The 17,250-nt window shown below is 45.0% G+C and overlaps 1 protein-coding gene across 1 annotated transcript in view; it reads right to left on the minus strand.

The window, feature by feature from the left end:
* LOC132422483 (PDZ domain-containing protein 2-like) overlaps positions 1–17,250 on the minus strand; it is a 168,565-nt gene that overhangs the window by 66,361 nt on the left and 84,954 nt on the right. The window contains exons 2-3 of the mRNA XM_069540531.1: positions 12,212–12,701; positions 2,953–3,095 (exon numbers count right to left, since the gene is read on the minus strand). Of these exons, the coding sequence (XP_069396632.1) occupies positions 2,953–3,095; positions 12,212–12,655 (587 nt within the window). The 5' untranslated portion in view covers positions 12,656–12,701. The remainder of the gene's footprint in view (positions 1–2,952; positions 3,096–12,211; positions 12,702–17,250) is intronic.

Raw genomic sequence — 17,250 nt, forward strand, 5'->3', positions numbered from 1 at the left:
GAAAAAAAATCCCTCGTCAAAACATTCTGGGCTGGAGAAGGGCCACCTTCCTGGAGCTGGGGAGGGCTGTGAGAGGGGACAGTTAAGAATGGGCTAAAGAGGAGAAGGGACAGCTGGAGACAGCTGGGATGGGACTGCTTCATCCTTCTGTCTGCCCAGTTAGGGGAGTGACGGGCTTCACGATTTCAGATGGTCGTTTAGTAACAAGCACCATCTCAAGTTACCACCCTATCCCACATCAACGACAACGAAACATCTTCCATCCAAGTGGAGATGTGATAGAGGAACCGAGACCCCAAGGCTTTCGGGGTCATTCTTTTCTCTAGTCCTACCTGCCACCCTGCCCTTGAGACTGAGTCATCATCTGAGTCTCAGCTGAGCCCCAAAAGAGCGAAGGTAACCTAAGCTCACCAGGGATCCTTCTCTAACCCACGTTCCTCTCTTTTCCTAGGTGACACACCCTTGCCCAGATTTCCTCCGCGGCACCTGTGGCACTACACCATGTGTGTCTGTAACCCCGCCCCCAAGAGCTACAGGGCCTCCAGGGTGAAGTCTCACAACGCCTCCTTCTTCTTTGTGTCCCTACCGCCAAGCTTCATAAGCAGAAGGATGAACAGAAAAATGAACAAAGAAACTGCCTAAGTTACCGCTTGCTGTTGTACGTATCAGACCTGGTGTACCACACAGGCGTACAAACGTGTTCTATTTCTTTATTTCCTTTAAATTAAGTGAACGACCTGGAGTTTCCTTCCCACTGGGCTGGCAGGAGGCCCAGTCGTCACGGGGTCTGCCTGCCCTACAGTGGGTCAAGGGTGGCAGACTGTTACAGAGCACCAGGCAGGTCCCGTCAATCATGGTGGGTTAACAGTGTGTGGGTTCCAACTGAGCCTCCAATGGCCTGGTCTCCCTTGATCCCAAAGCAGTCAGAGGCTTTTCATCTCCATCGCTAAATATGGGATGGGAAATCTGGTGAGGCTGAGAGACCCAAAGCCCAGGATTCCACCATCCCCTCTGAAGGCTTTACATCGGCATCCAGGATTGGCTGGGACCCATGCTTGTCTCCAACACTCCCAGATTCACCCCGCTCTGTTTCTCTCTAATCTATGGACTCTCTCCTCCTTGCTTTGTTTCAATGAATTGACCAAGTTCTCTATCCTCCCCCCCTTACCAGTCCCTCTCTGTGTCCTCTAGGGCATGCATCATAATCTTTTCTATGAATCTAGGTTTTAACAGAAGACAGGAGGCACCAGAGACTCTGAGAGCCTCTGCTTTCTGTTCTTCAAAAATCCCTAAAGCAGAGAAAGGCTAAGAACCCCGGGCTGTTGCTCAGGATGGAAAGAGAATGGAAGAGGAAAACCACAGAGAACAAGCAAACTGGAACGTCAAAGAGGTATGTGGGTGGGCACTCTGGAGGAGAGGGATTCAGGAATACAGGAGAACGTAGTGGTTTGGGCCAGTGTCCCTGGGCTTACTTCTCCACACCACCATCAAGATCACCTCTGTCCCTGTTCCTTTTTAATCCCACATTTCTCATCTCCAGTTATTAACTAGAATGCCCCACATATAAATTAAATACCCAGACACACACACACACACACACATATCTAAGCTAAGGCTGTAAGAAAATGGTGAGACCCACTAGAAATAGCTCACATGGAAAATAGGAAAGAACAGTTCTACATAAGCTCATCTCTGAGCACAGGAATTTCCTAATTGCTAACTTTCCAAAGACAGACTAGAACCTGAAACCTAGGGCTAATGGGAAAATGGCTATCTCATGCGAGTTCCTTAAAGCATCCATCATTTGGGAAGTGTAATGATGCTCTTCTGCATACAAACTATCTAAGGTCTTAATCTTTCAATAATTACTGCCACCCAGATAAGTGACACCTGCAGTTAATCTTATTTCTACTTGAGTTATCAGGATCGTACTCTCTACTTAGGGGACTGATGAGCATGAAACACTTTGATAGTTTGTGCCCTGGTCCTCTCTTTGGTATTCTATTCCTCAGACTAAATACTTCGAGCTCCTTCAACTGTGTCTCATGAGATCCATTTCTGAGAGCTCCCTCGGTCTGGAGCAGGCCAATACTGCTCTGGTTTGCCAACTCCCCCTTAGCGTCAGGGTACCTGGACCGAACACTGATTCCAGACTAGATTCACCTCCCTCATCAGTGAAACTCTACCTTTATCCACCTACTGTATATGTATGGACATCCAACATATATACGCGTCCCACTGTGCTCTGCAAACAGTAGACGCCCTATGTATACAGACGCAATTAGCTACATGGCATTAGCTTACATTTGGGGACGGCTACATCCCTCTAACTCAACATGGACTTCTTCTTTGACATGCTCTGCCTAAGCACTGTCCCTCTTCCTACTTCAGATGACTGTTCAGTTTAAAAAAGAAGCTTTACAGTGTGAATTGTTTTCAGGTCACAAGGAGAAAATTCACATTTATTTTTCCCCCCCCACATCTGCACGGCAGAGACACACATATCTAAGTGTGGATCAAATCTGGATAGACCCGACGAATCCAGACACGGCACACGAACTGTGGTCACATTTAAACCCCATCACTTTCCCAAGTCATCAGCCACAGTCTCATGGGAGTGACGATGTCAGGGATGTGGTGTTCCAATGCGTGGATAAGGAACCACGTGGCACAAACATCCCAAAAGTCAGGATAAGTAACATTCACTTGACACTCAAACTGGATTAGAAAGAAATCTAATCTTCCTTCATGCTGTGGCAGAGCTGGCAATAGCCCCAGCAATGAACCACTTCCTGTGCTCAGAGGGGTGTTTAATTAGAACCACTGGTGCCCGATCTCCTCCCCTGCTCCAGCATCATCCTTGTAAACTGTAATGCCCAGAGTCCCGGCACCCGGGGGAAGGGAAGGGGGGGGAAGACAAGGAGGCAGAGAAAGGGAGAGTTATCTAGTCACCTGTGAGCGGCACCTCCTTCCTTCACTTGGGTGACAACGATAGCGTGAGGTGAGCGCTTTGATCCTCGGCCTCCACTAACCTGAATTCCCAGCCCATCCGATTCTTTAAGCAGCTCCATCTTCCATATCCGGCCAACTTCCTCCTTGGAAGAAAAAGTGAGCAGAATGTGAAGTATCTGGACAGACACGCACCATTGTCAAAGGAGAGGGGACCGGGGAGGTCCAGCCAAGTATTCACTTGTCGACAGATATCGCAGGGGATCACCGATGAGAAAATTCTGTGGGTTGGACCAAAGTCTCGAGCTGGCAGTGCTGCCCAAAACAACCTTCTGTGATAATAGGAGTGTTCTCCTTCTGCACCATCCAAAAGGAGCCACCAGCCACAGGTGGCTACCGAACACTTGAAGTATGGCTGGTGGCAACGGAGACACTGAATTTTTCATTTCATTTCATTTTAATTAAATTTAATTAGCCATCTGTGGCTAGTGGTAATGACATTGGACAGCACAGCAAAAGTGATTTGCGAATTTCCTGACCAGGGTCCTGTTAAGTAAAGCTTTTCTGCCTGGAACCCAGGTACCACTACGTGTGTAAATACTGGCTGTGCCTGGGTTCCTTTTATTTACAACGGCTACTAATTGATAAAGGAGGATGAAAGGAAGACAGAGCTAGGTCTTGGTGCCAGGAGACTTCAACTAGTTTGAGCCAAGCTCTGCCACTTGGTACTTACGAAAGTCACATAAGGCCTGAATACCTCAGTTTCCTTGCCTTTAAAGGGACTTCCCTGGTGGTGCAGTGGATAGGACTCGGTGCTCCCAGTGCAGGGGGCCCAGGTTCGATCCCTGGTCAGGGAACTAGATCCCATATGCATGCCACAACTGGGAGCTCGGATGGCGCAGATGGGGAGCTGACGAGCTGCAACTGAGGAGCCCCAGAGCCACAACTAAGGAGCCCGGCTGCTGCAGCTGAGACCTGGTGCAACCAAATAAATATTAGAAAAACCCCAAAACAAACAAAAAAAACATATAACTCTTTAAAAAAATAATAAAGTGGGGTTAAGTATTAACACTTCCAGGGCTGGTGTTAGGATTAAAGGAGACATTTATGGAAACAGGCAGCAGTGCTCCTGATATCTAGTAGATACATAATAAATGTTGATAGGTAACCACGTATGACTTACACATGCATATCATATATGTTAAAAACATAATATTGAATTGAATCTCAAACTTCTTTAAAATATATGAATGAGATCTTGGGCAGGAGAAACCAAAACAGGAAATTCACCGATGAATTTGTGATCAACTTCCGCACACACTGGTCAGTATACTCTTTTTTTTTAAATTAATTAATTAATTTATTTATGGCTGTGTTGGGTGTTCGTTTCTGTGCGAGGGCTTTCTCTAGGTGCGGCAAGCTGGAGCCACTCTTCATCGCGGTGCGCGGGCCTCTCACTATCGCAGCCTCTCTTGTTGCGGAGCACAGGCTCAGTAGTTGTGGCGCACGGGCTTAGTTGCTCCGCGGCATGTGGGATCTTGCCAGACCAAGGCTCGAACCCGTGTCCCCTGCATCGGCAGGCAGACTCTCAACCACAGCGCCACCAGGGAAGCCCCAGTGCACTCTTTAAATGAATTTAAAAATGCTTCAACAACTATAAAAATCTATCCCTTTTACTTTATTTATTTATTTAGGCCACGCCACAGGGCTCGTGGGATCTTAAGTTCCCTGACCAGGGGGGGAACCTGCGCCCTCGGCAGGGAAAGCGCGGAGTCCTAACCACTGGACCTCCAGAGAACTGCCAAAGATCTATCCTTTTCAAAAACTAATAAAGGTGTCTAAATCCTCTTGACTGCTAGTAGCTTTTCTGCTCTGGTTTATTCTCCATGTGACTCCGTATTTCACTCCAAGGACACAAACATACACCCACTGCAAAATGTTTGATAATTGGCTGCTCAGAGAAATGAAAGCAAAAGCTTCTAAAGTGATTTATTTGGGAGTCTGACTTTAGGCTCGTCCCAAAGTCCTTGCTGGCTCCAGGTATACAGGTAGGGGTCACAATGCATTCCTCAATTTAAAAAAGAAAAGCTATGTGTTTTCTTCGTTCATCGTGAAGGTCCATGGAACTGTTAAGGTCCAATACAGACAAAGCCAGCATCTCCTTAAAAGTAGGCAACCTGCCCATTCAAGCTGCTTGCAAAAGAGGAAAAATGTGAAGCATTTAGAAAATCCGAAATGCATACTGTCAGCAACTAAAATGCAACGGTAAAAAAAGCAGATGTTGAACGGTCACTAATGTGCAGCAACAGGAACGTCTAGGGAAATTATTGCCAGACAGAGACCTGTTGGGCCCTACACTTCTCCTCACCCAGCGCAGCTCACGGGGGCTCCGTGACTCCAACAACACGCCATGGTGCCAGCTGTCTCCTCCATCCACTGACCACAGGCCCACGAAGCCTGTCTGGCCAAATGTAACCGCAGAAGTCACTGGCGTTTCTCCCACAGTAGTTCATGAACTTGTCAACGATCCCTACACCATCCCATCGTCTCACTTTGGACTCCCTGGGTTTTGGTTGGTTGCCTCTGACCTCTGGAACACCTTTCTCTCTTTCCCATTCAGAAACAGCCTGCCTGGCCTTCAGAGTCTCTCACAGCTCCACGACTTCCAAGAAGCCATCCTTGAGAATCAGTGCTACCATGAGATAGCAACCTTCAGTGCTTCCACTACACGAGACCCTGTGGCTATCGGAGGACTCGGAAGAGAACAAAGGCAAGGTGCTCCGGTTAGCTGTTATCCCGGCGTGCTGGGCGTCCCACACTGGCACATGGGCCAGCCCTGTGGCTGCTTCCCTGGGCCTCACGGTGCAGGTGACAAATGAGAGTCGACGGTGGCTTGACTTTTTTCCTTGGAAGACATGCCATGGCTCCTGGGGTCTTGAAGATGTGAGACAGTGTTCCTCCCTCTCCCAGTACAGAAAATCTGTAGAACTCTTTCCCAAGAACAACACGGACCATTATGAGAGCCCAGAAATAAGAAAACCCCTTTGGTTTTAGCCCAAATTAGTCAAAACCTATCCATCCCTATTACTAGCTACACCATCATTTTCTCCCGTCCTACCCTCCTTTTGCTAAACAGAACATGTTAAGTATGGTTCACAGAGGATGTGACAATACTAGATACAGTTCTTTCTGATTTTTAAATGCTTTAGAAATAGTACTTGTGACAAGAAACATGCAAAACTACATTCATGGGGAAAGAAGAATGGCCTAAATGTTGACCCTGACAGAGGAGTTAAAGACAAGAGCACCCACATGCCCACTCCACACCCCTGCCCCTGCCCAAGATGCACACAACTAGTTAAAAGCAAAACAAAAACAAAACACATATCTAATAGTATATGTGTTTACACATACAGCCCCCAACTACACTAGTCTAGAAACAGCTTTTCTTTTATCCAATAATATGATTTTTCCCTCAACAACAGAGTAGAAACTATAAGGGGAGAATTCAAAGAAAATGATGCAAATTTCCTCACCCTGGAATTTCTTGATCATCTGATGAAGGAGCTCTGAGGAACACAAAGAGAGGCAGAAACAGGAAGAGGCAGATGTTATCGGTCTCAATTGTACAATTGTCAGTAGTAAATCTAGCTGCCTACAGCTGAAAGCAGCGTTCAGTTAAAAATAAAATCAGTGTCTAAAGTTTATTAGCCTAAAGCTGGCACTGGCCAAAAACCAACAGGTCAACTTAAAAACAATAAATATCAAGTATATTTCCAACTGCCTCCTTACAATTCCACTTAGGTATCCACTACACACACCAGTAGGGTCAAAACAGGACTCTCCTTCTTTCCCATCTCAGTGGGAATAGCAACATCATCTACTCAAGCTTAAGAGGATATGCAAACCCACAACCCACGAACTGTCTTTGATTTATCCTTCTATTTCCTACACCTAAACCATGAGTGAGATCTAAACGCTCTATTTGCAAAACAGATCCACATTCATCTACCTCTGCTTTTCTTCCCTGACACCACCCTTGTCAAAGCCACCAGCATCTTTAGCTTGGGTTATCACAATGGCCTCCAATCTGGTCTCCCTTTTTATGCTCTACCTCTCACAAACCACTATTATCCATTACGCATCTAGGGTAAATGTTAACAAATATATATATATAGCATGATGCACTCAGCTTAAACCTTTCGACAGCTCCCCGCTAGACTTAGAATAAGGTCCGCACTCTTTGCAATGGTGAACATGAACTTTTGTAACCGAGTCCCATCCGTATCCTCCACATCACCTCCTAGTCCTGTCCCCATCACTCACTGTGCTGCAGACTCTCTGCTCCTAGAATATTCTATCATTCCTGTCTTACAGCAGCTGCATGTGCTAGTTCCTCGCCGGAAACATTCTGCCCCCAGATTTTGCAGGGTTGCCCTTTCCTAACACTCAGTCTGTAGCTGAAACGTGGCCTCTTTAATGAGGTCTTTTGCCGACAACACCCAATATCAATTTGCCCCCTGCCCATGTCACTGCGGGGCCATCTTTCACGTCACTGTTTTACTTTATTTATCGTACTTATGGTCAGCATCTAACATTCTGATTTATTTTCTTCTTTATTGCTTGTGGCCCCTTATACGTGACAAATGCCACAGGACAGGAACTTCATCTCTCATTTACAAATGGGTTCTCCAGCAGCTAGAACAGTGCCTAGCACATAACAATACTGCATAAATGTCACTGCATTAACAAATAGAGAATGTTTATCCACTAATCCTAGGGTTCTTCAAAGTTATTGAGACTGACGTTAAGAAGTTTACCCAGATGGGAGACCTCCCTGTTTGCCAATGTTCAGCGTGTGAACACAGATCCAGTTGTAGAGATGATTGAGTTCTGAAACAGATCCTGTCTAGACAGAGGGCTTGGGCCTTTGCTTCCTTTTACATTGGCTTAAAGGGCAAAGAGACTTTGTCAGCCTGTTGAGAAAAAGCCAAACCGTGCAAAATTGGACGCTACGGACGTCTGTATTAATGTTGTCAGAGTGCTACCCTTTCCTGTAAACCGCCAGTTACTGTGTGAGCTCACATGTGCATCTCTTCACAAAGGCAAACAGAGGGATTTATTTACCAAAACAGGGGTGGTGCATTAAAGGGAGCGGCCTCGGCAGCATTTAAATGACCTCATCTGCTAGAACCCAAAATAAAATTTTACAACAGCATCTTTGCCCCAAATGTGAGAAGACACATCATCCAACTAGAATTTCACTGCGGTAAATGCTCTGGCTCCAGTTGCAGACCTATTTTGAGACTGTTTGCTTACCCCTTCTTACTTAGAATGATCAGTAAGAAATGAAGAAACATGTCATCGTAATGTCAGAGTTGAAATCCCGTAGTCATCCGACCAAAATGCTCAGTGTGTAGGTAAGAAAACTGAAGCTTCGAGAAAGGACGTGGCAGCCTGAAGGCCACAGAGCTGGGAAGGGAAGAACCAGGGCTGGAACTTGGCGCCCCATCTCTCAGGCCTGGGGCTGCCCCGTGCCTTCATTAATAAATAGCTACAGAGCCCCTACAGGTGCAAGGCGCTGAGCTGGGACCGAGAGAGCAAAGGCTCAGAGGCAAGAGTGAGCATGGCCTTGTGAAAAAAACGAACTCAGCCAAAGACAGGGAGGAAGAAAGCAGTGAGAAATGGGGGCAAAGCGTTAATCAGGAATCAGGTGATGAAAAGGCCTCACATGCTACGTCAAGCCAAGGTATCTGGGTATTACCCCAGGGGCAAAGTGGGCCACCAAATGGTTTAAGCTTTAGCGCACATGCGTGTGTACATGTGCATGCATGCTCGCGCAGTAAGATCTGCTCTTTAGAAAGGTCCCTCTGGTTGCAGTGGGGACAGTGGGTGATGGGAGGAAAGTGGGAGCAGTGAGACGGGTGGGAGACTACTGTGACCACCCAGGTGAGAAATGAGAGCAGCCTGGCCCTGACCTAAAGCTGTTGGAGGGAGCACAGAGAAGTGGCGCAGACAGAGATCCTGAAGGGAGCAGCAGTTGACAGGATTGGTGGCTGACAGGATGCGGTGTAAGGGAGAGGGCAGCGTTCCTGCTGACTCCATGATGCCAACTGTCCCAATTTGCCTGGGTGAAGGCGTTTCCCAGGATATGGAGCTGTCAGTGCAAAACCAGGGAAAGTTCTGCACAAACCAGGGCTAGTGGTCACTAGCTGAATCTCAGGTTTCTGGCTTGGGCAGCTTTGTGGATGGTGAGACCTGGAATGTTGAAGCAGGCTTGGTGGTGCGGGAAAGCAATGCATCGAGTTTCAGGCATGATATGAAATATCTAAGATTGGAGACATCCTGTACGTGGTTGGTAGAAAGCTCGAGGGCTCAGGAGAGAGGTGAAGGCAGACAGGCATTTAGGAGACATTACCATGTAGAAGGATATAAGTTCACCCAGAGACCATGGGGACTTCCTAGAAGAGGACCATCCTCCTGCTGCCTCTGCTTGATACAAACATCAGGGACCACCCAGGAGAAGCCCTCAGTGTGATTCTCCTTCTGAGTTTCACATACTTTCCTGCAGGTTCAGACCTGGGGAAGCCTTTCTGAGATCTCTACTGAACCACTTACAGGAAAGAGGTCTGGTACTGCACAGGGTGGATTTTGGGTACTAGGGTAAGACCACAAATGGACCCATAGACACACACACCAGCTGTGAATAAACTCTCCTGACTGGCAAACGGTAGAGTTCTTTTTTTTTTCATTGTTATGTGACTGAGTTTGGTTGTATTCGCTTTCACCATGCAGCATTACAAGAATACACATTATGGATATGTTGCCTTGGATGAGCAATGATCTTTACTAGACAGAGAGGAAGGAATCTGGAACTCGTTTCTAAAATTGCGTATCTATGTCCTAGGAGATCCTTGTGCTTTAGAAGATGGGCCCAACTTTTAAAAAAATTAATCTGTTCGCATGTGTATCATTCTGTGTTAATACTTTACAGAAACAAGCCATTTTTTAAAAGGAGATATTTGTTAAAAGGAAATATGTTTCCTCTAGGTCCGTTAAGGCAGAACAGAATATAGAAAAAAAGTCTGAGGATTTATTTTCCTGTAAGAAATAACAGTCTATGAAAAAGAAGTACCTGACAAATAAAAATGGTCTGAATGATTATAAGCCTTGTCTGTAATTTATTAAGTCTTTGTAGATATATTAAATCATTAAGAAAGCAGAAACGGAACAACGCTGACATGTCTAATCTCCCATTATTCAAATGGAATGGAATTTTACCCCAAGGCTTAAGAGGTAAATAGCTAATTTTTGTTTTTCTGGAAATTCCATTTTAGCATGACCTTGGGCTCGTCCTGGAGTAAAAATATAAATCTATTCATACCAAGAACCTAAGCAGACTTCTGTTAGGTCTCTTGGTCCCAGTTTGGGTGATGCCAGGGTGTGGTGGAAAGCTATGAAGGTCTATTTCTTGCCAACCCTAATTACCCCAGGTAAATGCATCTAACGAGGCCATTTCTGGGGTTGAAGAGGGAACCGAAATATCCATGCCTGAGAAGGTGACTTTCTAAGACCAAAAGTACAATCCAGGGTCAGTCATCAGTCTATAGATTTAAAACAGTTATGAAGAATTCCAGATGGCAAGTCTCTCCTCGCTATAGGCATGGGGTTTCAAAAAAAAAAAAAAAATCCCCAAGGTAATAGATCATGGTTTGGTTTTTTTCACCCTTCATTTGTATCTTCTTGGACATTTGACCTTGAGTACAAAAACCAGGCAAAGGAACTCTGGTATGTGCAGTCTTAAGATAGTCTAATCCAGAAATTCAAGTTTTTGTTATTGCCTTCGATCAGGATGAGTAGAGGATGGTATTCTCTTACAAGTCTGGTGTGGCATGTTTTCTTTTAAAATCATTCCAAATAATTCCCACTGTGTCCTCGGACAGATGAAAACCTATTCTTTGGACTGAATGTGTGAGATTCCCCCCTAAACTTCGGTACCTTAACACTTCAAAATGAACCAGTGCTACCCATTTGTCATTTTCACCTTAAGGTTTCTGCATATTCACAATCATCAGAAGAAAACAATCACATCAACATATAGTATTCATTGATAATATTATACACATTAGAATATTTTTATTGCCCTTAATCCTTTTTTGCGGGAGGGGCATAAAACTGGTAGAAAACCATTAATAGAAACATTCATTTTTTTCTTCTCATTTGTTTGTAAATTCCATCCACAAATATACCTTCTCTGTGTAAGGCTCCTCAAATGAAGAAACATGGTCCCTTAAGAGAAGGATTATTTTGATTCTTCTCAACCCATTACACAGACTGGCTACAGTTGCAGAAATATGCATGCAATAGCCTTACTAGAAATTACATTCACTCCTAGGGCATCATTTCCCAGGCTGCAAAGCTGAACTCGATACTTCCTCTGTGCCCATTTTCCATCCTTCCAACTTCCTCTTTCATCCTTAGAGGGCCTCTCCTGAGTCAGAAAAGAAACCAATCAGGAACCATCTAGCTAGTTACTGCTTTGTTAGGAACCCAGAGGAATACCTGGCCAAGAGGATTCTTGGAACAAGCACGCTGACCCTAAAGAAATGTAACTTAACAAGAAAGTGTTGGTTATAATGGGGGAGACGATATGAGGCTAGAAGCGTGTCTATCACCATTCAGAACTAGACCACATCTGCTTTGCCTTTAGGTGAGGGCAGCTCTGACCATCACAGCTGGATATCATAGTATCAGAGATTTCTGTGAAGTTTCCAAACTTCACTGGAATTCAGCAATATAATAATACTATCCCATGAAAATGTCACTGGTTTTGAAATGTTAAAAATAAAAGCAGATGCTTCCCTGCAGGTTGGACATCCGTCCTGTGTAATACCAAGGCTTGGATATTTATGCTATCAGTGGTCACCAGGAATTCTTGGCCTTGCAGTGGCAATTCCACTGGTGACAGCAGTGATAAATAATGATGCAGTTCAAGTACTTTATCTGGGCCTCATATGACTCAAATTATACCACAGAAGGCTTGAATTTTCCGCCTTAGGATCACTCGGCTAGCTCTTTATTTAAGTGTGATAAAATGACTTGGTTTTTTTGTTGTTATTGTCATGTCCTATGATCATTTATCTTAATAAATCTTTCAGTTTCTAAATGCAAAGTCATCTTAGATGTATTTTCCAAACCTTAAATGCAACTGCAAACAACATTTCATTGAAAATTCAGGTTATACCACCAAAGCAAACCTTACCCGTGCCAGGCAGTCGCTGGACTGGAAGTCTGTCTTCCCAGATTTTGAGAAGCGGCGTCTGTCATTGCTTGTGGGCAGAGGGGCGTCCGCCTTTGCAATCCCTTTGTCTAATTCCGACCTCTCTAGATGGGATCCAGCCACCTCCTTGAGCGAATCTGGGCCATTTTCTAGCTCAAAGACATGACCGTTTCCCAGTTCAGGGTCCAGGCCATTGTCTAGTTCAGACACAGGGTCACTGTCCAACTCACAGCCAGCGCTGCTCTTGGATTCTTCAGTGGCTTTGTGGGTAGAAGGCCTGGCAATGACCGCAAACTTTCTTGCTCTTTTCCCCTTTTTCACAGTTCGGTCCCCCAGCTCCAAGGTAGGCGTCTCTCCTGGTTCAGAGCTGTTGCTGCTGTTGCCGTTATAAGGAGAATGGACTTGGTGCTTGAAGCGGCGCAGCATGATCAGGTAGATGAAGCCGCCATTCCAGCACTGCTCAGCCAGGTAACTGCAAGGGACACAGGGGGGTCAGAGAGGGGCTGGTTAAAACCCTCCAAACATCCTCCAAGGACAATGCAGCGGGTTGACACATCTGATGGCCCACACAGGACCCATATGACTAAAGTCCTGGCCAAGTGATTGAGGCACTAAGCTTCTTAAAGAGGCTGCACACTTCACTCACTCTTTTAATCTATTTAATTGTTGATGCTAAAAATAACCCCCAAACCAACCAAAAAACCACCATGAACTGGAAATGACTCATGAGAGTACCCTACGAAGGTAGTCAGAGAAGGATTTCTCTATTAACAGAGCCAATCCTAACATATCATTAAAAAAAAAATTATTCTCCATTCACTCAACAACTTGTTACATCAGAATGATGCCAGCTTCCCATTCATAACGTTCTGATGGGATAGCACTGCGAGTCCCCAGGGGAAAATGGATAAAATAGATTGGGGGAAATGTACAGTTCTGCTCACAGGATCAAGAACTGCACTGCGGGCTTCCCTGGTGGCACAGTGGTTGAGAGTCCGCCTGCTGATGCAGGGGACACGGGTTCGTGCCCCGGTCCGGGAAGATCCCACATGCCGCGGAGCGGCTGGGCCCGTGAGCCATGGCCGCTGAGCCTGCGCGTCTGGAGCCTGTGCTCCGCAACAGGAGAGGCCATAACAGTGAGAGGCCGGCGTAACGCAAAAAAAAAAAAAAAAAAAAAAAAAAAAAAAAAATGAACTGCATGATGCAAACTATATATAGAATAGAGAAAAAACAAGGTCCTACTGTATAGCACAGGGAACTATATTCAATATCCTGTGATAAACCATAATGGAAAAGAATATGAAAAAGAATGTATATATATGAATAACTAAATCACTTTGCTATACAGCAGAAATTAACACAACACTGTAGATCAACTACACTTCAAAAAAAAAAAAAAAAAAAAAGCCACAGATTGGAAAGACCCAAAGTGGAAAAACAAAATCAACTGCACAAGAGGAACCTTTGCCTCACAGCAGTTAAAGGGAAAAAAAGATGCTGAGCTGGGGGCGGGTAGAAGGGGTTGGCTGGTATTAAGATGCAGCCAGTAAAGAATCACAGCAAGTGTGTGCAGCATGAAATGAGGATCAGGTTCATTTCTCGGTAATGGTTCTAGTTTGGTTGTTCATAGCACACGTGAAGTGTCATTTCCGGTCTGGGCATCACATGAAGAGGAACACTGACAAAGTGGAAAACACAGACATAGGGCAACCAGGAGGAAGACAACTGCTGGAAACTGTGGCAACCAGGAATAGTGGGAGGAAGGAGGGACGTTTAGCCTGAGGAAGACGAGGGCCAGGCTCAGTCGTTTTCACATGTATCTGAGGACTGCCAAACACTTAGAAGCAGGAAATCATACAAATGAGATAATGCACGTGAAGCCTGACATACAATGACTCCTCCGGATCTTAAAGAATAACAATAGAACCTCAAACGAGATGAGTAATTAGCGGCATCCAGGACCAGATCCTTAAAGTTTCAGCAAAGAAAACACTTGCTCAACGTCAGGAAGCCAGGCTGGGCTGGACCTCCCACCAGTGCCACCCAAGATAAGGAAGCACAAACCCCAGACGAACCCAGGGGATGCCCTCACCACTGGGATCTTGCCACATCCTACACGTCACTGGTTCCCAAGCAAAGAATGTCAACCACCAAATCCTTAACGAGTCAGACCTGCTTCCCCGGCTTCAAGTCCCACAAAGAGAAGGCCTGGGGCTATGTTGCCTACATCTGCAATGCAATGTGGAAAACAGAACTTTTCCCAGTATACCAAACCAGACTTGAGAGCTGGGGCAGTCAGTATGTGGGAAGGGGGCCAGGTCATAAGGAGAGATGACCAGTCGTGTTTGAAATGTACTAAGTTCTGAGCCAAGGGTGTATAATCCCCCTACCTAATGGTCAGGGTAATGCAATGACGGTGACTGTCTAACAGAAGAAGAGAACAATTCTGAACTTTTGCCTTGGAGTAAAGTGAACAAGAGAGAAGGGTCCTCAAACATCGACCAAAGCTAGTAAAAACTTTCTTTGATCCTGGGTTATAAGCCATGGTAATGAACTTACACATAAAAACCAGGTAGATAAAAGATACTGTACAGACTTCGGGTTGTTCTGTGAACTACAGTGAGATGAAGAGGCATGAAGACCTTTCTAGACTGGAATCTAGAAATTAAAAATTAATCCTGGTTCTCTGCACCATTTTTCTACAATGTTTAGATTTTACCTTTTGAATTGTGTATTTTTTTCCATACTGGATAAAATCTTTTAAAGATATAAAACGATAAGAGTAATTAGACAGGTTGTAAGGGTTTCCTCTGAACAACCAATACTATTAATCTAATATATATGCTCAGATGTTATGAAAAACAGGATGGGGTAGTAAAAACAGGACCAGGTTGAGAGTTAGACACCCAAGTTTTTGTTATAGCTTTGGCCCAACCACGTAAAACAATGCTAATTACACCAAATTTCCACTGACAGATGAATCGACAGACAAAATACGTATATCCATATAATGGAATACTATTCAGCAATAAAAAGGACTGAAGCTCATGCTACAACATGGTTGGAGCTTGAAGCGTTATGCTAACTGAAAGATGCCAGGCCACAAAAGGCCATATACCATTCCATTATTGGACGTGTCCAGAATAGGCAGACTCATTGAGATAGAAAGTAGATTAGTGGTTGCCAGGAGCTGGGGGGATGGGAGAGAGAGGAGAATTGAGACTGACCGCTAATAGGCACAGGCTTTTTGCGGGGGGTGATGGAAATGTTCTAGAATTAGATAGTGGTGATGGTTGCACAACATGGTAGATACATGAATATACCCACTAAATTGTACACTTTAAAATGATGAATGTGATGTTATGTGAATTATTTCTCAATTAAAAAAAAATAACAGGGCTTCCCTGGTGGCGCAGTGGTCGAGAGTCCGCCTGCTGATGCAGGGGACGCAGGTTCGTGCCCCGGTCCGGGAAGATCCCACATGCCGCGGAGCGGCTGGGCCCGTGAGCCATGGCCACTGAGCCTGCGCATCCGGAGCCTGTGCTCCGCAACGGCAGAGGCCACAACAGTGAGAGGCCCGCATACCGCAAAAAAAAAAAACAACCCAAAAAAACCCCAGCAAATGTAATAATATTAGCCAAGTTTTAAATTTATTCTTTGAGTAGATGCTCCTTAAGAACTCTCTTGACAAAAGAAGCAATTGAGGCTCAGAAATGTTAACTAAATTGCCCAAGTTCGCATAGCTGCCACTGGTAGACCCAGGTCTATCTGCTTCCCACCCACGCACATCCCCTGTGCAATTCTGCTTCTTAAATCATTACCATCCCTGTGCTTCAGTTTCCTCATCTGCACAGTGAAGGTTGTAAATGGATCATCTCTAAGTTGCTTTTGACTTCCAGGGATAGGAGGATCAAGCCATCCCAGTGACAAGGATAAAACAAAAACCTGGAAAAACCGAAGCAGTCCTTTTATGTCCAAGTCATCCTAGGCCTCCAAGACATTAACCATCAACCTGGAAGAGATTTCACCTGGAGAGGCAATTCCTCTAAAACTGCTTTTGGGACTCTACTTTTTGTACTAAAACTCTGGACAACTTGATTTGGTTTGTCCACAGGGACCTTCTTTTCAGTACCAAAAAGGCTGGTCCATTGATTCGGAGTACAAGATCTTGAATATCTTTCCCATCTCTACTCTCACGGGCATTCCAAGAACCTTGGAAGGTTCCATGACTGACAGTCTTTTATTCCTTCAGGATCCACACTCAGCAAAATTACAAAGCAAGAGGAGTTGATCTCTAGTTTTGCACCGTCTCCCTGTCCTTCCCTGGCTTCCTAGCCATAAATAAGATCCTGACGCCTTCAGGGAACTGTATGACAGGTTACTGTATTCCTTCCTGGACACTGCATTTTCTAAGGTCATCCTGAAGGCAAAGTGTGATGAATGAATTACGGACACCTGTAGCAAGTTAGTGAAAAAGACACTATTAGGCAGCGGGTAATTTTCTTACGATTCTTTGAATCACCTTAAATGTAAGGCTGCCACACCCCTCCCCATCTGTATTTAAATGACTTCCCTAACTTTTCTGGGACCTGCCTGGCTCATTCCTACTTCCAAATCCCCTTTTCTGTTCAGCAGGATTCTTACCCACCATTAGGATCTTTAAACTTCAAAGTCAACATTAGAGAAACCAGAAACGAAATACAATCACGTGACTTAGAAAACTAGAAGGTCTCCTCTTCATTAACAACAGGTAGAACTAGCTTTTCAGAAGCTTCTCTACCATACGATTATTTTTTTTTGGTTTCTTCCAAAAATTTGAAGCCATCCTCTGGCATGTTAAATTATTCACTCAATTCAATTAAAATTTATTTGATTTTGGCCATCCCAGGCTGGCCTTAAGATTAAACAAGGAAAGGCCAGAAATGAGGGTCTGAGCTCCAGCCTAGAACGCTCCCTCTGGAATGTGTTGTGGTTCTTCATTTCACTCGGCCTTTGCAAGCATCGTGTCTGACTAGATCCCT

The sequence above is a fragment of the Delphinus delphis genome, chromosome 3, assembly GCF_949987515.2.
Source record: "Delphinus delphis chromosome 3, mDelDel1.2, whole genome shotgun sequence".
Taxonomy (NCBI): Eukaryota; Metazoa; Chordata; class Mammalia; order Artiodactyla; family Delphinidae; genus Delphinus; species Delphinus delphis.